Source organism: Oryzias melastigma, unplaced genomic scaffold (genome assembly GCF_002922805.2).
Source record: "Oryzias melastigma strain HK-1 unplaced genomic scaffold, ASM292280v2 sc00556, whole genome shotgun sequence".
Classification (NCBI taxonomy): domain Eukaryota; kingdom Metazoa; phylum Chordata; class Actinopteri; order Beloniformes; family Adrianichthyidae; genus Oryzias; species Oryzias melastigma.
The window spans coordinates 1-19481 of record NW_023417149.1 but is presented as its reverse complement, the minus strand read 5'-3'; the positions used below and the strand labels follow the sequence as shown (position 1 = coordinate 19481).

At 35.2% G+C, this 19481-nt stretch overlaps 2 protein-coding genes and 2 long non-coding RNA genes across 4 annotated transcripts; all 4 read right to left on the bottom strand.

Moving 5' to 3' along the window:
* Positions 1-1021: 1021 nt before the first annotated feature.
* LOC112140099 lies at positions 1022-2901 on the bottom strand. Its single transcript, XM_024263009.2, has 3 exons — positions 2651-2901; positions 2408-2484; positions 1022-1175 (listed from the first exon to the last, which is right to left on the bottom strand). Exons 1-3 carry the CDS (start codon positions 2766-2768, stop codon positions 1065-1067), a joined length of 306 nt encoding a protein of 101 aa, XP_024118777.2. The 5' UTR covers positions 2769-2901; the 3' UTR covers positions 1022-1064.
* A 1551-nt stretch (positions 2902-4452) lies between these two features.
* On the bottom strand, positions 4453-6861 carry LOC118598437. Its single transcript, XR_004947522.1, has 3 exons — positions 6813-6861; positions 6030-6124; positions 4453-4568 (listed from the first exon to the last, which is right to left on the bottom strand). It is a non-coding gene; the product is annotated as an uncharacterized LOC118598437 (long non-coding RNA).
* A 3180-nt stretch (positions 6862-10041) lies between these two features.
* On the bottom strand, positions 10042-11692 carry LOC118598436. The gene is made up of 3 exons (XR_004947521.1): positions 11618-11692; positions 10472-10648; positions 10042-10139 (listed from the first exon to the last, which is right to left on the bottom strand). It is a non-coding gene; the product is annotated as an uncharacterized LOC118598436 (long non-coding RNA).
* Positions 11693-11784: 92 nt separating this feature from the next.
* LOC118598438 lies at positions 11785-13192 on the bottom strand. The gene is made up of 4 exons (XM_036211103.1): positions 12995-13192; positions 12354-12514; positions 12054-12276; positions 11785-11955 (listed from the first exon to the last, which is right to left on the bottom strand). The coding sequence occupies exons 1-4, from the start codon at positions 13190-13192 to the stop codon at positions 11785-11787; spliced, it is 753 nt and encodes a 250-aa protein (XP_036066996.1).
* Positions 13193-19481: the final 6289 nt, after the last annotated feature.

Here is a 19481-nt window from a genome sequence, read left to right as displayed (position 1 = left end):
CTCTAACTAAAGATTTAGCCATAATCCATGACACTAATTATTGTACTTCATCTCAGGACTATATTGGCTACACACCCTGTGTGTTTCAGACACTTTTACTGTGGAATATTTAAATAATCCATCTTTGAAAACACAAATATTGAACTTTTCAAAGGGGTTTCTCGCCTATTTTTAGGCAGAGATACCATGTTTGAATGACTGTAGCTAAAAATTTAGCCATAATCCATGACACTAATTATTGTACTTCCCTTCAGAACTATGTTGGCTATACACCCTGTGTGTTTCAGACACTTTTACTGTGGAATTTTTAAATAATCCACGTTTGAAAACACACATAATGAACTTTTAAAATTGATTTATCGTCTTTTTCAGACAGAGATACCATGTTTGAATGACTGTAGCTGAAGATTTTACTATAATCCATAATAATAATTAGAAAAATTAGAAAAAATACCACTGTGCTTCTGTGGAGGTCCTGGTGTGGGGATGATCCAGCACTCACCCATTTTTTTAATTACCATCAACCATCTCAGCTGTACAAAAATGCTGACCTGAGTACAGGTGTCAGCTCACCCTTGAACAAATAGTTTGCATGACAGAATGAAGTGCTTTACCTGTATTGGTTTGTATGAATGAGTGTGAACTGTAGTTGTTTTGTGTACCTGTTGAAATGTTCATATATGAAGATGTTTGGAGCCAATAGGTATGTTTGTAACATTTGAGTGTGTGTGTAAACAGGCCCCACCCCTTCAGACTAACATAAAAACTTGAAAGCAGTAATGATAAACCATCCATACCTTGTTGTATCATGATTGAGACCCCCCCCACCACCACCACACACACACACACACACACACGCACACACACACACACACACACACACACACCTCCCTCTGTGATTCTGTCCATATGTAAAATAAAGGTGTTGTAATTTAACAAAAGAGACACCCATTACATGTTTTTCAAAGAATATTTTTTTTAAATTAAACTATTAACAAGTTTAAATACAAACTTTTCCAGTCATATAATACCAGTACTCTAACATATTAACATTTCTTAGCATTCTACAGACACAAACTGCAGTTCCAGTCTCCATATTTTGCTTCTTGCATCTGTTCTTTGTCCATCTCGAGACACTGCGTATGGAACCATCGAGAACAAGTGTCGCACATAATCTGTGAGAGAGCAAAGAATCAAAAATACATATAGATTATGCGATTTCAACACTATTTTTTATGATAATGATAATGATTGAGTTGTCACAGTTTGGAAGATTAACGCTGGAGCAGGACCCAAATTAAATAGACAAAGGTGGTGAAGGTGTTACCAATGTTATGGGATCCTTTTTCCACCTTTATGATATGTTTATTTGTTCCCAGATCAAAATGTTAAAAGGACTAAAATCTAATCTATTAGTGGTAGTGGTGGAGGAAAAAAAATATTTCTAAACAATTATTAATTTTAAATAATCGATAATTGGAAATGTTATATGATTTTAAGTAAAAGTAACCAGTATAATTAAAAGTGAAGTAATTTTTTACTTGGACAATTTTGAAGAGAGCACAAACATGGCTGATCTTCCAGATCTCAGTATCTGAGTGCCCCCAAACTTTCTTTAAAGCTACAGCTTATAGCCTTTATAGTCAACTGGATAAAAATAATGCGGTGAGTAAGTTATACAACATCAAAATAAAATATGTAGCAAAACTGAAAAATCTTGCAAAATCAATACGGAGGAAGGTTCAGGTGCTACTCATGCTAGTGTGGCTTTAACAATTTTTGGTTCAGGCACCTCTAAGCCTTTTGTTTAAAAAAACTGTTGGAAAATACGTTCAATAGCGGGCTAGACACTATTTTGTTTGATATGAGTTAAAGGGCTTTCCATTAAAGCTGGTCTGATAATATAAAGCAACATCATCTTATTTAAGATTATTCAAGTTCAGTGAAAAATGTCCCTTTTGATTATATGAAAGATTTTCAGTTATCAAAAAAGATATTTTTCATGTCAGAATGTTTATGTTCTGAATACAATTTAAACATGTGTACTGATCTTGTCTTTAATTAAAATGCACTTTGATGGGGAAAAGTAACTAATATTGGTCTAGTGACTTTTAAGTGTCTTGAAGTAAAGATAATCATTTATAGAAAAAAAATAAAAGAATCCGATTTGTGATGCATTGATAACTGTTTCGTAATCAAATTGTTTTTAATCAAATCGTTAACAACAGAATCCTAATAACAAAATCATGAGGCGCCTCAAGATTTGAACCTCTAATCAGAGGCAAAGGATTGAACAATGATCCATAGCAGAGATTTTTTTAAGTAATCTGTGATAAATATCCACATCTGCTTTATGTTTAATATTTAAAATAACATATATGAAATGGTAAATGATTTTTGAACCTACCCAGTTTGTCAAGGCAGGTCCAAGTCCTGGTGGTTTCACTAACGCACAGAGTGCGCAACTGGTCTCTGCATTGAACACTGAGGTGACATAACATGAAAACAGATATTGTTACTTATATCATTAATACAACTATTCCACCTGCTGTATACAACTTAATTTCTTTAACTGTATACAAAAATAAACAAAGGTTCTCTGATTAAAAGCCTCTTAGTGTTATGTAAATACTTCATCACTTTATCACACCTGATGCTTTGAGGAGTTTGAGAGCCCAGTCTTTGCGCTCCTTCCCAATCTGCTGTGGAGCAGTGCCAAATTCAATTTCTGGCATTTGTGGAAAGGCCTCCATCACCGCCTTTGCCATCTGAACAATGCAAAAATATGTTAGGAAAACTATTCAAGTCTCATATAGTACACTGCTCACAAAAATTAAAGGAACACTTTAAAGAAACACATTAGATACATCAGTTCTCAATATGAAGTTGTATGTATGTAGTATTTAAAAAAAAAAGAAAAAAATATAAATATATATTCACTGCTCACAAAATTAAAGGAAAAGTTTTTTTATTGGGCCTGTCATGAATTGAATTAAACCTGTCTGATAATTTTCTTGTTAGTTAAGCAGCTGAGGGCCTCGTTAATCAATTTCAGCTGTATTGGTGTTGATGGAATTAACAACAGGAGCACTTCAGTGGCAACAATTAGAAAACCCTCCAAGCAGGACTGGTGTTACATGTGGAGGTCATTTCAAGTTTCTCCCTCTTGATCTTTTTTGGCTGGTTTTCCACTCGTGCTGATTTTGGCTTGATAATTATCTCTACTGGCAGTATGAGGAGATTCCTTAACCCTACAGAAGTGGAACAGGTTGTTCAACTTCTCCAGGATGGCACATCCACACGTGCTGCAGCAAGAAGATTTAATGTGTCTCCCATTGACTGTATATAAGAACTGGACTGAACAAGCCCCCCTACTTCCATGTTCCATATAGGAAGTACCACTGGGTTTCAAAAAGGCCAAAGTCTCATTGACTTACATTGAGAAACAGACAGTTATTTCTCAGTCATTTTATATCTCAGAATAATCATTCTTCCTCTGCTGCTTTCTGATTAACTTCTTTTTTCTAATCCTAATTTTTTTTTAAAGATTTTTTTCCATTATCACAAGTTATTAGAGTTATAAATTGACCAATCAGATGGCTCAATAAGCGTTTGTGGGTCTGACGTCGACCGTCTGGGGGGTTTGATTGACAGATGACGGGTAGCCAATGGGAGCAGACTTCATCAATGGGTCCGTGAAGACCTTTTAACACCTACTTTACAATTCAACAATGTACCAATCATTGTCCTACTGTTGTTTTCCTCAATGGAATGTACCGATGCAGCAGTTTAAAACAACAAGAGGAGCATGCTGTCGACATTTTTAGATGAGGATTTACTCTGTAGAAATAGATTTCACTCTGAGGTTATGTGCTTTGGACTTTTTTGTTTGTTTAACGTTCGTTTTTCTTTATTTCACTGTTTTGATTGTAGCTTTTAAATTATAAGTTGCATATATGCGCATAAAATCACCAACCAAAGTTTCATCTTCGCCGCACTTTTCCAGCTTCAGCCTGAATTAGACGCAGCCGTCTGAGGAGCGCCAGACAAAGTTGAAAGGACCTGGTCGTATTTTCAAACAGAAAAAAGATCCAGCTGTTCACTTGTTAGGATGGTTATTTATTTTAAATACGGCTGAACGCGCTTCTCACGTTGCATCTGATCAGACTGTAACGTGGCCGCGCATGTGAAGTCACCCAAATGCTCCTTTTAGACAAAAAGGAATAAATGTAAGTAAATCCCAAAGGACCGCTGACAGAATGAAACGTTGGAATGTTTCTCCCTCAAAGGCTTCAACATTGAGATCTGATGAATCTAATGTGTTTCTTTAAAGTGCTCCTTTAATTTTTGTGAGCAGTGTATATTGAATACTCATTGAAACAGATTGTACTTAACATACTTTTTGGATGTTTAAAGTATCGCAATATTGTCTGTGCATTACCATGAGGACAATTACTCCGCAGCTGCTTCCATCCCTTTGCAATGGGTGTTGCAGAACCCCTCCCTTCCACTTCACATCGACCCAGTCAGTTTTACTGCGGGTAGTTCTCCTCATTTGGAAATAATTCCTTTTGAGACATAATAAAGTAATAAACATATTAACTGCATGAAAAATATGAATGTAATAATTAAAATAAATCATAAAACAGGTTCTAAAATAAATTATTCATTTTTGTAAAAAATAAATGCATTTTTAAGAGCTGTGTATACTTTAATAGAATTGTCTCTGAAGATCTGAGCTAAATGTTACAATCCCTATTCCTAAATGGACATGGTTGATACCAGGATGTATAAATATTTCAAAATCTCCTTGTGTCACAAAGTAATTACAACATTGCTAATCTAAAAGTTCCCAAAACTTAAAGTCACAAATCTTGGGCCATAAACATTATTGTTTGCAAATATGTTACATTAGTAGATCTGATAAGACAGTAATATGACTTAGGTCATTAACAAATGGACAATACAAGCTATAAGGGCTGCATGTCTACTATTGGTCCATATACTATAAATACTATAAACCACTTTATAACATTTCATAAGTGAATGTGTACTTAGTTCTAATTTTTATTTATTTGTATTCAATTAAAGAGATACTATGGCATTTATGATTTAATAATAATAATATGATAATATAGATAATATGCTTTTTTTATTGGCCAAACCAATCTTCTATTATAATAAATCAATGAAGAACGGGCTTGATCCAACTTCTGCCCAAAAAATTGTTTTATTTCACAATGACAATAAAGACAATTTATGAGAAAAAAGAGGAGACCAAATTCAAGGAAAAATCTAAAATGAACAGCAGAGCTCTTAGGATAGAAATTCTTATTTTTGGGATGCTTGGAAGCATAAGCCTCACAGGCAGACTGAAGCCACATAAGAAAGATCACATCATGGAGCTGTGAGGTCTGTGATGTTCCTATCAACACAAATTCATGTGGCTTAAAGAAATATGTGCCTTTAGCCAGTACTTTTTTTTGCATTTTCATTTGAAACATGTTGATTAGATTATTAACAAATTGTATATTTGATGTTTTTTATATAATTACACCTGAAACTTTCATTACATGTTTTAATAGCAGTTTGTTAAATATTTGTGGATTTTCAACCACAAAACAAATCCAATTTTTTAGACAGAATTTTCTGTTTTTGCAATTATGTGTAGTAAGTGAATACAACATGGAAAGTTATACATTGAAAGTAGTCTTACATAGGAAAGGTTGTGCTGATTTACAATACAAAATAAGCAGCAGGTAGTCTTTCAACTTGAAAATACAGAACATTCTAAATTAGACAAATACTGAGTTTTAGACTCCAACTGGTTAAAAAATAGACATTCTAAATGTACAATTCCGTGTGTGATTTCATATTATGACTATTTGCAGATTATTATAGATCAATCGTGATAAATTTTTTTTTCAGAATTGTAACTAATTAGTTACTTTTTAAAATCAATTCATGTCCCTGTCATTAATTTGAAGAGGCACTTTCAAAACTATCAGAGGATATAATTACATGATTACCTGAATCGTTTGGCTGCTTGGTCCGACTCCGTCTGCTCAGTTGAACTGTGTGCAGGGTCAACCAGATAAACAGTGCTGTCTGCAGCATTCAAATACTGTAAATTAAAAAAGAGACAATATATTATATATACGTATCAAATTATTGATATAATAGGTTTCTGTCTTCATATCTGTCCCTCGCTCAAGTTCTTTACCCATACATTCACGATCCATTTATTCATCTATTGTGCAGTGTTGTTCAAATTAACTGCAATTATATTTTTTTCTGTATTTTATCCATCCATCCATCTTCTTGTCCGCGTCTTCCCCTTCGGGGTCGCGGGGGTGCTGGAGCCTATCCCGGCTACTGAAGGGCGAAGGCGGGGTTCACCCTGGACAGGTCTCCAGTCTGTCGCAGGGCCTCAATCACACACACATCCACTCTCACATTCACACCTAGGGACAATTTAGAGTCACCAATTAACCTATGAAGCATGTTTTTGGACGGTGGGAGGAAGCCGGAGTCCCCGGTGAAAACCCACGCATGCACGGGGAGAACATGCAAACTCCACACAGAAAGGTCCCAGCCGGGAGTCGAACCGGGGCCTTCTCGCTGTGAGGCGAGAGCGCTAACCATTGCGCCACCGTGCAGCCCTATTTTATCCATGAAAAGAATAATATTCCTTTCTTCCCCTAATAAACGGCTTTGAATTTAAATACAAAGGTAATTTCTGTTTCAGTTTGCATCAAGTTTGAAATTTTAAAAAAGAAACTATTATGTTTTTTATTGCAGTCGGAACTTACGAGAAACTTCCAATGTGAATTGTTCACGTTCACAAAGGACACAATGGCTCGGTAGTTGTCAAAATTGATCTAGAAAACAAAACTCAGAATTAGCAACACAAAGAAAAATGCATTTTGAATGTGTATAAAACTTTTGCATTCTATTTTTTTTTTTGTTAATTTACCTTTGACAACATGTGTCTCCTAACCTCCTCTCTCTGGCCAAAGAGGATCACTCCAGCCACATAGTAACTGAGAATGTAAATCGTGTCCCCCAGATGTAGCTGACTCGCAGTTACATGAAGCAGACTCTCGATAACCTTAAAAGATATTTAAATGGAGACAGATTTGTTACTTCTAGTTGATTATAATGCCATAATCAAGTAAGGTTTGTTGCTCACTGGACTTAAAAAAATATATTTACATTTTTTAATTTCTGAGTCAACAGTTCTAATTGTGTTTCATCAAAAATTACTTTGTATGGTTCACAACCCTTTAAAGTAAATAAAAAATCACTTATATGATATAAATGTTCACATTAACCCTGTAATAAAAAATACAAGACATGACTTACAAATAAATGCCTAAAAACATGAAGAAAGATATAACATATATATTAATTTACTAAATGTATTAATAATCCAAGTTAAACATATGAATTAGTCATTTAAAAAGTGCAATTTACATTTTTTCTATCTTTTAAAATGTAGAATTAACAATAGACGCTTCCACGGTGAAGTCAGACAAAATGGCAACTTCCAGTGTTCAGGTTTAGAACGGCAAAGCTGACAGCTGAACACTGTCTTGACACAATTTTACATAAATAATAAAAGGTAACCAAATCAGTTTCGACATAAAATTGTAAAATATTTATTTTATAAATGTCCAACCAAGTTGTATTTTCATTTCCTCTCTTAGATCGCTCAAAAACTCTAAATAAAAATCAGAATAATCCTTCAATATTGGAAGTTTTATTGAAAATATGGACCTTTCATTTGAGCAGATATTCTAACAGGTTCTATTTTGGCTGATGTTTTTGGACATATTTTAAGTCCAATTGAGCACAAAAGCCAATGGAAATTCATGTTGGTCACATCTAAAACCTTCAGCAAAGATGCACATCGCTACATTGTCCGTACACATCTTAATCTCTTCCCAGGATAAATTTATTTGTTGTTTTATGGGATATTTTAGAAAAAAGTTTTAAAAAATCATCTGTAGCTGAATGCATTTTATAACATGAAATGGAAATAGTCACTTCCATATTTTTTGTCAATGGTTTTCAATTAATTTGATCATGTTTTATTTATATTTTCCTGCAGATCAGACACATTTATGAACAAAAACAAAGAGGAGTAATGTTAGAACCACAGCTGAGCTAACAGCAGCTCACTGACCGCAGTAGAAAACATTACAACAGGAATAAGTTTGACTTTAATGTCAGACACACTGGAATTGTCTGAGTTTTACTCTGTTTACAAGGATTATGTGAGCACGGAACTTTAGGAAACTTTTAATTGGTACGAGCTCTACATCTCTTACCCAGACCTATAGCGTTAGCATTGATATAGATTAAAAGAATAAAATCATAATTATTACATAATTATCTTCATAATCAAACAAGCAGCATTCAGTGAAGTACTTGTAACCTTTGTCTAACTTTAACTGGGTTGCCAGAGAGAAATAATCCACGACTACTTTAATATCATCCAGAGGAATTCAGTTCAATTCAATTTTATTTAGATTTGCTGTGCTGCTGTGTTCTGACTGCAGACAGGATTACTGACATTTGTACTTTGATTTGTGAACGATCTGAGAGGAGGAAACAAATACAACCAGGTAAGACATTTTTTTGAATAAATATTGTACAAATTTCAGTAGCAATGGGTTAGGTTGTTCTTTATTATGTAAAATTACTTTAAACAGCGTTCAGCTGTCAGCTTTGCTGTTCTAAACTATACACAAGAGAAACCACTCTGCACTTGATCGGCAATGTTTGACGTCGCGTGAAAAGGGTCCATTTAAATTAATAAAAACATGTCTATGAGTGTTTTTATAACATGCCTGGGGCTATGTAAAGTCAATACTAATCTAAGCAAGATTAGTATGTATTTTTATATAATAGTGAAAAATGCTTGTAACATTGCAAAAAGCAAATAAATATAAATCATAATGTTTCAAGATGTTATATTTTGTCATCCTTCATTATAAACACATACCTCGCCTACAAGCCATTGGTGGGGTCTTAGAGTCCTCAACTCGCTGTGGTGGATTGTGAAGCTGTGGCCCCTGATTTGGGAGGGTATCACTGAAACAACCACTTCTGTATCATTTTTATCCCAGAGCTGGATAAGCTGGCAATAACAAACAAAAATAAAGAAATAAATAAGTAAAACAAAAAATAGACGTACTCAAACAGCTGTCATGGAAGATATGGAACATTTTAAATGCCTTGCATGTAGTGACAGAATATGGTTATGGTCGTTTTAAGTAATAATATAATAAAATAAAGGATTGGACTATTGCCAAAACACATTGAAAAATACATTTTGCTGATGCAAATTCTACACACCTGGTTGGACATGTCTTCTGCACTCTCAGAAATGTGTTTGTGTGCATCCTGATGCTCCACGGAGTCCACTGCTGACATGGGGCTGTCCAGTTGTTCCTTTACATAAAAGTGTGAACATTATTATATGAACTTTATATGATATAACTCAATGCGACCCAAATTACATGACACCTCTCATAAAGCCATTTAAGGGAATTTTTTTTCAAGAAATGTAATTTGCTAAATGTCATTATTACCTAAAATACTAATAAACAATTTATACCAAATATAGTTCATATTCTTCTTTAAAACAACACTGTTCACAATAACTTCAGGATATTGTGAGAGACTCGATGAATGTCAAACATATGTGTCTGTTTCACTTAAGTGTGGATAGTGTGGTAATTTTAACGGTGTGATAGACATTCCACATTTTGCTTTTTTATAATAATGATTTCATACAAAATATGTCTCTAATTTGGTGTGAATGGTGTTAATTCAAACAAAAAATTACCTGTGAGGGACCTTTATGTTGATCAAGTTCTGGTCCTGGATTACCATTGTCAGGCACTTTGCTGTCTGACGAGAGACCTTTGGAGGCTTTTCTCATCTGTCTTTTCTAAAGCAAACATATTTGTACTGTAATGCCACTCAGAATAGAAAATTATATATCTCTACAAAATAATTACCTTTTTTTTGTATTGCTCGAAAACAAAAGCCTTGGTCAGAGGCGACACATAAACGCCACGTTTCCTCTGCTTTTTTTGTTTCCACCGCTCCACGTCCACTCTGTGCGTCTGTGGTCGAACAAGATGGGAACATTTTAAAAATAAATTAATAGTTGTGAATCTAAGAGGAACCTCCCTGGACTGTCTTAAGTTAGGGTTAAGTTATAATAATTTCTACATTATTCACACAATAAGATACTTTTCTTGAAGCATGAAGTGATTGCTAAGTTTAGTTTTCTGAAATGGTTTTCATTAAGTGTCCATCCATTTCACTGATCATTAACTTAATGCCATTACAAAATAATATTAATAATATTTATATATGATATATTTTTTTATTAGTGTACTGTAGCATTACATATTGCGTTTTTATAATACATCATGATACATTTTATTGTTACCTTCCGTTTCCGCCTCACAGAGTCAGTGTATTCTCGGAGAAGTCCTTTCAACGTAACTTTGTATGTGTCCACAAAATCATCCAGCCTGGTCAGCTTTCGCCGTTGAAAACGGATCTTCTTCAAGTCCCATTGACTTTTTTCCATGATACCTTGGGTTTTGTTGTTTTCAGTGTAATTCTGGGGAAGAAGGATTTTGTTATCTACTTACAATAAACTACTGCAAATAATAAATAATGTAAAGCTTAATGCCCAGGAAAGTGTGCATTATTATTAATTGACGCACGCTGTGGGGTTGCTTGCGCAAAGTGCGTTAAAGCATACTTTGAAGGGCATTATTCCACTTATACCATGGTCCATAACTATATAAATAAATATTCAATCAATATTCACTATTTTATTAATTGTATTTTTTCTGTCTAAAATTCTTTTTCATAAACAGCGTACTATCTGATACGTAGTGCAGCGTGTTTTCACCGTAACATGACAACACCCAACTGAGCTGGCTGAGCCGACACAGACCTTGAGTGCAGTGACAAAGTGTTAAACAGAGCAGCATATTTAAAAGATATACCCGTACAAATGTGGATTTGCTTTAAGTTAAGCCATTAGTGAGCATCTACAACACAAACAGAACAGTCAGCTTTCTTCTTGGTGTTTTTTTAAAGCAGATTCACTTACTCAACTGCCTCTTCAGAGGTGCTCAATAAAGGGAAACCCCCTCTTGTGGTGAGACAGAAGACTATACCATTAAATATGAAATACTCATTTAAAAAACATACTGAAAATATACAGCATTATGTTCTCCTTTACGTTACTAAAGGAAAGCGATAAATATACTGATCATCACAAAAGACTACATATAGCATCAGTTCAGTAATACAAACTTCACTTCTTCCTGTGTTTTTTTTTTTGTCCAGACGACGGAAGATAATAATTAAAGAAGTCAGTGCTGTAATATAGAGGATTTGAGTTATTTTATAGGTGTGCAATTTTACTGTGGTTTAATATTTTTTAATCCCCACCCAGCAGCCAATCAGAATTGAGCATTCACCGAACCATGGTATAAATTTTGTTTATATATTTATATATATATATATATATATATATATATATATATATATATGTGTATATTAAGCCACTTTTTACCTGAGTAGATTTACTTGCAGCTCTTCTGTACTTCTGGGATAGCTGCTCATATATTGGTCCTTCCCCATGTCGTCCCAGGTCACCTAATAGATAAACATATTCAAGTTATTTTAGGTACTGAAAAGTAATTAAAAGGCATATCTGGACATTATATCAATTGAAAAAGGCTAACCCAAGAGTATCCCACTCCATAGAGCAACTTGGGGTAAGAAGTATTTTAACAGTGTTGGGATGAATGTTGGGCAGAAGTACACATTGTTCTCCCCCTTCTTATCCAAGTCTGCCCTCTCAATAATGACCTCAAAGTGTTGCTGGAACGGTGTTGGCCCCACGTCATTCTAAAAAAAACAAAAACAAAACAAAAAAACAAAAAAAAATCTGTAATGAACTCTCTCTCCCTACATTTTTTTAAATGCTACATCCGGAAATGACATACCCTGTAGTCTTCCTCATCCATGGTTGTTACGTCTACTGCACATTGTCCAGCTCTGCTCATGAGCATCTGCAGTGACTGAAAATGTTTTTCAACATTGTCACCGCTGTGCGAACTTGAGAAGACAATGGCAGCGCTGGTAACGATGCCATCAAGTTCGACTAGTGTTTCCGCTTGTGTCATGTAGCCAAATACATGCATGGCCAAACGATAGTGTTCAGGAGCACTACAAAAAGAAAAAGAAAGTAATTAGTAATACAGAGAGCATTCTAAAATCATAAATAATGAACGCCAAATACTCACTGCTTTTTGCAAAGATCTTTTGCATTTTTCATAATGTGGCTGAGGCAGCGGTGCAATATGGGCATATCGAGAGCTTCCTTCTTTGCCTGTCCAGTGACCACTGTGAAATACCTTGAAAGCATTTCCTGAAGACTAAAGCCACAGAAGTTGTGAGAGAGTGACTGCAGAAGGACAGTAGACCCATCACAGATCAGCATCACTGCTCTTTTTCGGACTTGTCTCCCATGTCTTTTAATCAGATCAGTGACCAGTGACCCAAGAAAGAATGACACGGATGAGGTTGTGTGGTCACTGGTTAGATATGTAGCCACAGGGACCGGGGAGGAGCCTTTGTTTGGATGCCTGACAACAACCTCATACACGTAGTAAGGGGATGTTTGACCTTTTGCTTTCCTGACTATTGAACCTGTTGCGTCCAAATATACAATGTCGTCTTTGCATCTGAGGAAGAAAAGGTTCAGAGTTTCTTCAGACCACAGCATCAAACTTTTGGGGTGCAAAATAATTTTCTGTATCACCCGATCACCAGAAGTTTGTTCTTCTTCCAGCATTGTTTGCAAGCTGGTCATTTCATTCTGATGTTTTCTTCTTTGCTTTCTGCTGGCCCATGATATAGTTTTCATGACACCAGTAGCAGGAACCTGATCCCTGCATCCAGATTCCATGATGTTTTCATCCAACTTGGCAATTTTCTCCAAATGAAGACTTCGTGGTAATTTGGTGATCAGAACTTCTGCAAGGGCCTCTCTCTCATCACCACGCACAGGCCGTCTTCTAAGCTCTTCCGAGTGGTGACATGCTTTTTCCCCCTTGAAGTTGACCACAGCTTTGAGCGTCATCTCGTCTTCCACTCTGACATCCACCTCAACAGGACAGTCGTCAAACAAACAGTATCCAGAGCAGGTAAAGAGTGGGCCTTTTCTGGTCGAACCTATGGTTTTTACACTGTGTTGTTTGAAAGCAAAACTGCAGTATGGATGGATAGAACCTATACCTTTTGCTAAGACTGTTGTCCAGTTGAGTGTTTTGAAACGTCGTTTTTGCTGTTTTTTTCTGAGATTCCTCCAGTCATTTTTTTCTATGAAAAAAAAAGAAGGCTCCTGTGGCAAGTTGTGTATGAAAGGTTTCTTTTCTTCAGGTGATGAAGAAAAATATTCTTCTGCAGCTGTAGACAAGAACTGGGGTAAAAAAAACAGAAAAAATAATTTGATAGAGTTATGTTTAGATTGTAATTAATCTATTTAACATATGACACTGATACAATATATTGTAAAATTTTAAATGTAGATAGAAACACATCAACATTTTGCTATCTTATGGGTCCAGATGACCTGATGATGTATGATATATTTAAGGCGTGATCCCTCCAATGACAAATGTGTATAAAGGTGGACAGGATTTTATGTCTGCCACAGACACCAGTGAAGATAAGAAATCCTTAAAAAAAAATGTTCAGCATGCTGACTTGTGGGGTCCAGATGACCCTACTTTTAACGTAAACATGCCTAGGATAGCACAAGCGCTAAGCCAAATATAAACAGAAGTATGGTTAACTAAGGCAGGGGTCGGCAACCTTTAACAATAAAAGAGGCACTTGGGCTTGTTTACTATAATCTAAACCTTGAAGAAGCCACAAAGTCTTACTTTACCCTTTAAGAAAATGCAATACCACTATGAATTCATTACATCTTTTTAATATAATAAATATGAATTATGTTTCTCTGTTGACGTGAATGAAAACAGAAATATAAGGGTTTTTTTTTTTAATTACTTACAGAAAATCTCACACGATTTAATTTCAAAATAAAATACACCCAGTGCCAAACAAAATCATACCAGTGTGACTCTGGGCAGCTACTAACCATTGTTGTGCAGCATAAGATAATGTGAGCTTAAAACCCACAATAGATCTGACTTGACCAAAGTTTTGTTAAAAAAACTTAAGAAGTAAAGTTAAAATCTAAAGCATAAAGCAAATGATACCTCTTCAGGGCAGCAGGGATGTAAAAGTCTTTACATAATTTATCTTCTGTAGGTGCACCTCAGTCATATATTTATAAGCTTAACTAATCTAAATGAATTTAAGGCTACTATAGTAACTCTTTGAATATTTTTTTCCTATATTGCCAGAGAGCCAATAAGGAGAGGTAAAAGAGCCACATGTGGCTTTGAAGCTGCAGGTTGCAGACCACTGAACTTGGGGTACAACTAAAGGCCAAGTGGCAAATAACATAGCATCGGCAACTGCTAAAGATAGTTTACTCAAAGGTTATTTGCATTAAATTCCAGAACACATTTAATTAAATACATCCTGTTGTTTAACCTAAGTAACAACTGGTTATCTTTTAGCCTTTATAGTTTAAAACTTACCTCTTCTGCCTGATCTTCAACTAATACTGTTGGGGGACTATGGTCATCAATCTGGACATGCTTTGATGGGGTGTTTTGGTCTTCTGTTACTTTCTGCATGCCATTTTTTTCTTGCAAAGGAAGTGCAGATGTATGAAGCACCTTTTTCTGGAAATAAATTAATTTATTAGAAATCATATAACTTCACTATAGCAGATATAAAAACAAATACCCACACATACACAGTAGTATTTGTATTTGTTAGAGTTAATTATTAACAGCACACTTCCCTGCATGTTTCAGATATTTCCTGAAATGATTTAAGAATTCCAAGAAACAAATCTAAGTAAGAGAACTTTTTACCTTTGCATGTTTAATGTATGCTTTCTTGACTCTTTGGCGATTGCTGGAAGAAGACGAAATGCCAAGATTTTGGCACACTTTCCCCCAAAATGTTGTGCCGTATTCTTTTCCCAGAGAGGCTTTGAGGCTTTCTGTGGTTCTAATAATTTCTTCCGATGTTACTGAAATTTTTCTTGACTGCAAAAAAATTAAAAAAAATATATTATTTGATCATGCTTTTACAAATTAGTATTTTTAAAGTGTTAAAATTATATATCTTTACAATTACAAAGTTATATATAATTTCAAAGATGGAGAAACTTACCTTTCCAAATGCTGAGAAAACATATACTCTAAATGGAATACAGAATAAACAAATGTAAATGTTGGTAACTTCATATAAAGTATTTCTTATTTGCATTCAATACAGAATTTAGTTATTTTTTTTTTATTTATGTTACTTTTACTTTATAAAAGGAGATTTCACTAGAAGTTTGTCTGAAAACACTTTTTATTGCTTTATGATATAATATCAAAATAATATCAGAAAAATCCCATGTAAATCTTGCACAGGCTGCTTAAAGCACTGTCATTTTTTCACAAGTGTGTAATTCATGTGATGCAGTTACTAGCAAGTATGTTCATTTTGAGTGGGCCTACTTCTAATTCGGGCTCATCGTGTCAAATCGTGCAATGAAGTTAGTAACGACATTAGTAAAACAATGAATAATAAAATAATATTTCACAATACTAAATACGTTATTTTATATCAATATTCTTGAATGAAGCAAGATTTTAAACAATATATTTGCAAAGAAAAAACTCACCCTAGCATACGAGCCATAGCAGCAAATTAGCCAGTACCACGGTTCACGGCTAACCTTAACATCACAGATCCGCCATGACATCAAAGATCCGGATACGTTTTTGGTAAAAATAAAACTGCGGACTCTAATTGCAATAAAAGTGTAGAGTCCTACACCGTGAAAAACTGTATCCTTTTAACGTTCAAAATTCTATTGAAAAGAAACTAGCATGTCCTGACATATAGCCAAAGAAACAAGATGCATACTACATCCGCGAAGGAGTGCATAGATATATAATAAACTAGATAAGTGCCAATTCTAATATCAGGGGCTAGTACTTGTTGATGAAGTAGATATACAATGTCGGGCAATTTTACATAAAAGTGTGTGTTTATAAGCACATGGAAAGAATTTAACACCAAAATGCGGGTAATACAAAAGTTTTGCCGGGGAAAAAAGTCACTAAATGGCAAGTGAGACATTGCTCATCGTCTCTGTCAGGATCTCAGACTCACAACATTTTTTTTTCTAATTGTCTGCTTTGCTTCCTTATTTGGCTACAACAATCGCAGAGTTGGCAGAAAACATTAAATTCTGACTTTATTGTGTGGAATTCGCGGATTTATTCTGCACATTTGCGCAGAAGATGGTGCATTCGGGGACTGCATGGAGTTTCCACACTTTTGTGATTTCATTAAGAGCTCGCTATTGCTGCATTCAGGTGCACAGACATTTCTGGTATTTGCTCACTGATATCAGCAAACACAAAAACATACTTTATATTTTTGCTTCATGTCATTGTAACTCTTTGTAAGGATTAAACAACAGTTTCTGAAAGCTGAGACCTTGCGCTTTCCTTTTCAATATTGGGTCATAACGGTAATTTTAACCAGAGGCCCGCAAGGAGCCCTTTTGCTTACCTGTAAGACAGAGGCGCAGTGGAGAGAAGCAGAGAGCGGATCGATCGCCAAAATCTTTTTACAACAGCAATAAATAAATAAATAAATAAATAAATAAAGTGTATGAAAATGACCATCCTGGAAAATATCTAACCTTCGTGGAGGTTCAGAGAAGACTTTGAGACCGAAGGAGCAACAGAAGGAGTCATTTGGCGAGAAAGGTAATGTTTGTGAACCTGCATTTCCGGGTTGTTTTTATGAAGGAATCGATGAATTACTTGCAATTTTTAAATCTGAAACTCAAACTGTGTGAGAGAAAGGTTATTCAAATGTAAGTTAGATTATTTTTTACTCACACATAATAAGTTATGTTAAAAAATATGCATATGTTTATTATTTTTTTTTGTGGAAATAAATATCCCTCTAAATGAAAACTTTTTTTCTTCAAGGCTGTGAGCTGGAGCTGATGATGCTGGAGGACCAAAGAGGAAAAAACGTGAGGATGCTGAAGACTCTGATGTGCAGAGACCAAAGCAACAAACCACATCAACAACAGTGGGAGACAGATGCAGAATCTGATGACGAAGACCCACATCCACTAAGATTCAACCTCTGACGGATCCCAGGTGTCCAACCGTCTCTAAATTCAGGAAATAATCAGCAGGTGAAATCTTTTCCCACTGATGCTGCAAACTCTGCACCAAGAGCACTTCCTGCAAGTTTGGGACTTTTGACGGTCACTGGCAGCATCACCAAGACTTTTGGGGAGCCAAAGAGGACAGAACTGCCCTGTGTTACCAAAAACGCCTGTAGATGTTTTACATTTTATGCTCTGTTTTTTGCACAATTAGAGAGAAACATACAGAAATGTTCTTGTAAATAGTTTGATACTGGATAAATTTAAACTTTTAACAAACAAACCTGTTGTTCATGTACATTTGCACTGTTTTTCTCTCTAAAAACTCTTAAAATCACTTTTTTTTTTTACAATTTATTTAACATTATTATGAAATAAAATAAATTGTAAAATGATGATAGATATTGAAAATTCAGTGTTTTCAGGAAAAAGGGGCAAAAGCACTCATTTGTAGGACATTCTCAGATCCTTTCATAGTCAAAATTAGTAGAAAAGTCCCGGTAGACATTTTAAGGCTTAGGCCTTAAAGGGTTAAAGTATTACTTTTATTGTATATCAGTAGTTTAAATCTTTATAGGAACATGTTACATCAGAAAAAGGGTGGTGTTAATATTTTTTAACTAAATGCAATACAGTTCCGTAAAAAAATATATCAAAAATTAGTTTTTAAAATTTTGTGAAGAACAGACTGTCAGGCACAATGTTGACCCCACCTTTGAGCATCCAGCAGGTCATCCAGAAAATTAACAGCTTTGTGCCAATACTGTAGCCAGGATTGACTCACAAAAACAAAAAAATGATAACAGTCTTGTTCCCCACCCCTCTGACTGTATTGTCAAATTTCAGCTGTGGGTGGAGTCAGCCTCCAACGTCCATGTTTGCTTTACCCTTTTAGCCAAAATAAATAAATAAATAAAATGCATTCAGATTGTTCAGAACACTGCTGCAAGGCTTTTAACCAAATCTTATAAGTATTCCCATCTCACTCTGTTACTAATACAGCAAAACTGCCCCCCCCCCACCTGTTTCTAAGTGTTACATGCCTCCACAGAGAGGAGAAAGAAAATGTGCAACATAAAGAAAATATTAATCAGGCAGGGTAAGGTTTGCTGTACAGCTGTTTATTAGGGTGACAGGTGGCAAGTCTGAACATAAAAACCAACGAAAAACAACTAAAACACCAAAAGACCTAAATGAGGTTTGAAACAAGCAATTCAAATTCTCAGGCTCTGTTACAATCAAATGAATATCAAAACAAAACAGTCACCAAACACAACAACTACTCAAATGCAACCAAAAGAGCAAATTCAGCAAACTTACAAAGCTAGAATTAGCTAAAGAGAGGAAACCGGAGACTTTTACAAGCTTAGCCAGACAGACAGCAGGGGCAGGTTGAATCTAATTCCTTTCAGGAGCAGACACTGGAGCTGAGCTTCCTGGGTGCTTTTAAGCTTCCCTCCCAGTCTGGTGATTTGTAGAGAGGTATGTAGGAGAGGGCAGAGTCAGCAGCAGCTGAGGGGCTGGACTTGTGCAGAATCCGGTACTTAAACATACAAAAACAGATTCATACAGACACAAAGCATACAAGAAACACCAGGGTAACACAGATGCATTTTAAAATCTTGGATTTAACATATAGAGCTCTTAACAACCATATAAAGCTCTTATAAAAAGGGGTCAAGCACCCTGGGTACCCAAGAAGGTTCTTCAGATCATGTGACCAGGATCTACTGCTGTTAAGAGAACCCAGTTAAAACTGAAGATGACAGAGCCTTTGGAGCAATCGTTTTCATATCCCTGGCATTCACTTTCTCTAAGCCTCAGATCCATAAAGTCAATAGTTCTTTAAAAGCAGCTAAAAAATATGATTCAAACATGGTATCTCTGTTAGAAAAAGACGAAAAATCACTTTTTAAAAGTTTAAAGTTATTGACTTAAAACATGTATTATTCAAATATTCCACAGTAAAAGTGTCTGAAACACACAGGATGCGTAGCCAATATAGTTCTGAAGGGAAGTACAATAATTATTGTCATGGATTATGGCTAATTTTTTAGCTACAGTCATTCAAACATGGTATCTCTGTCTAAAAATA

What these genes read in the sequence shown, in the direction of transcription:
- LOC118598438 (XM_036211103.1), bottom strand. Translation starts at nt 13,192, where the DNA reads ATGACGCTCAAAGCTGTGGTCAACTTCAAGGGGGAAAAAGCATGTCAC. An exon ending in AATCTGGATGCAGGGATCAG is followed by an intron (nt 12,515 to 12,994) that starts GTTCCTGCTACT and finishes GTCCTTCTGCAG; the next exon opens with TCACTCTCTCACAACTTCTG. An exon ending in AAAGATCTTTGCAAAAAGCA is followed by an intron (nt 12,277 to 12,353) that starts GTGAGTATTTGG and finishes TTCTTTTTGTAG; the next exon opens with TGCTCCTGAACACTATCGTT.
- LOC112140099 (XM_024263009.2), bottom strand. Translation starts at nt 2,768, where the DNA reads ATGGCAAAGGCGGTGATGGAGGCCTTTCCACAAATGCCAGAAATTGAA. An exon ending in CAAACTCCTCAAAGCATCAG is followed by an intron (nt 2,485 to 2,650) that starts GTGTGATAAAGT and finishes ATGTCACCTCAG; the next exon opens with TGTTCAATGCAGAGACCAGT. An exon ending in GACCTGCCTTGACAAACTGG is followed by an intron (nt 1,176 to 2,407) that starts GTAGGTTCAAAA and finishes GCTCTCTCACAG; the next exon opens with ATTATGTGCGACACTTGTTC.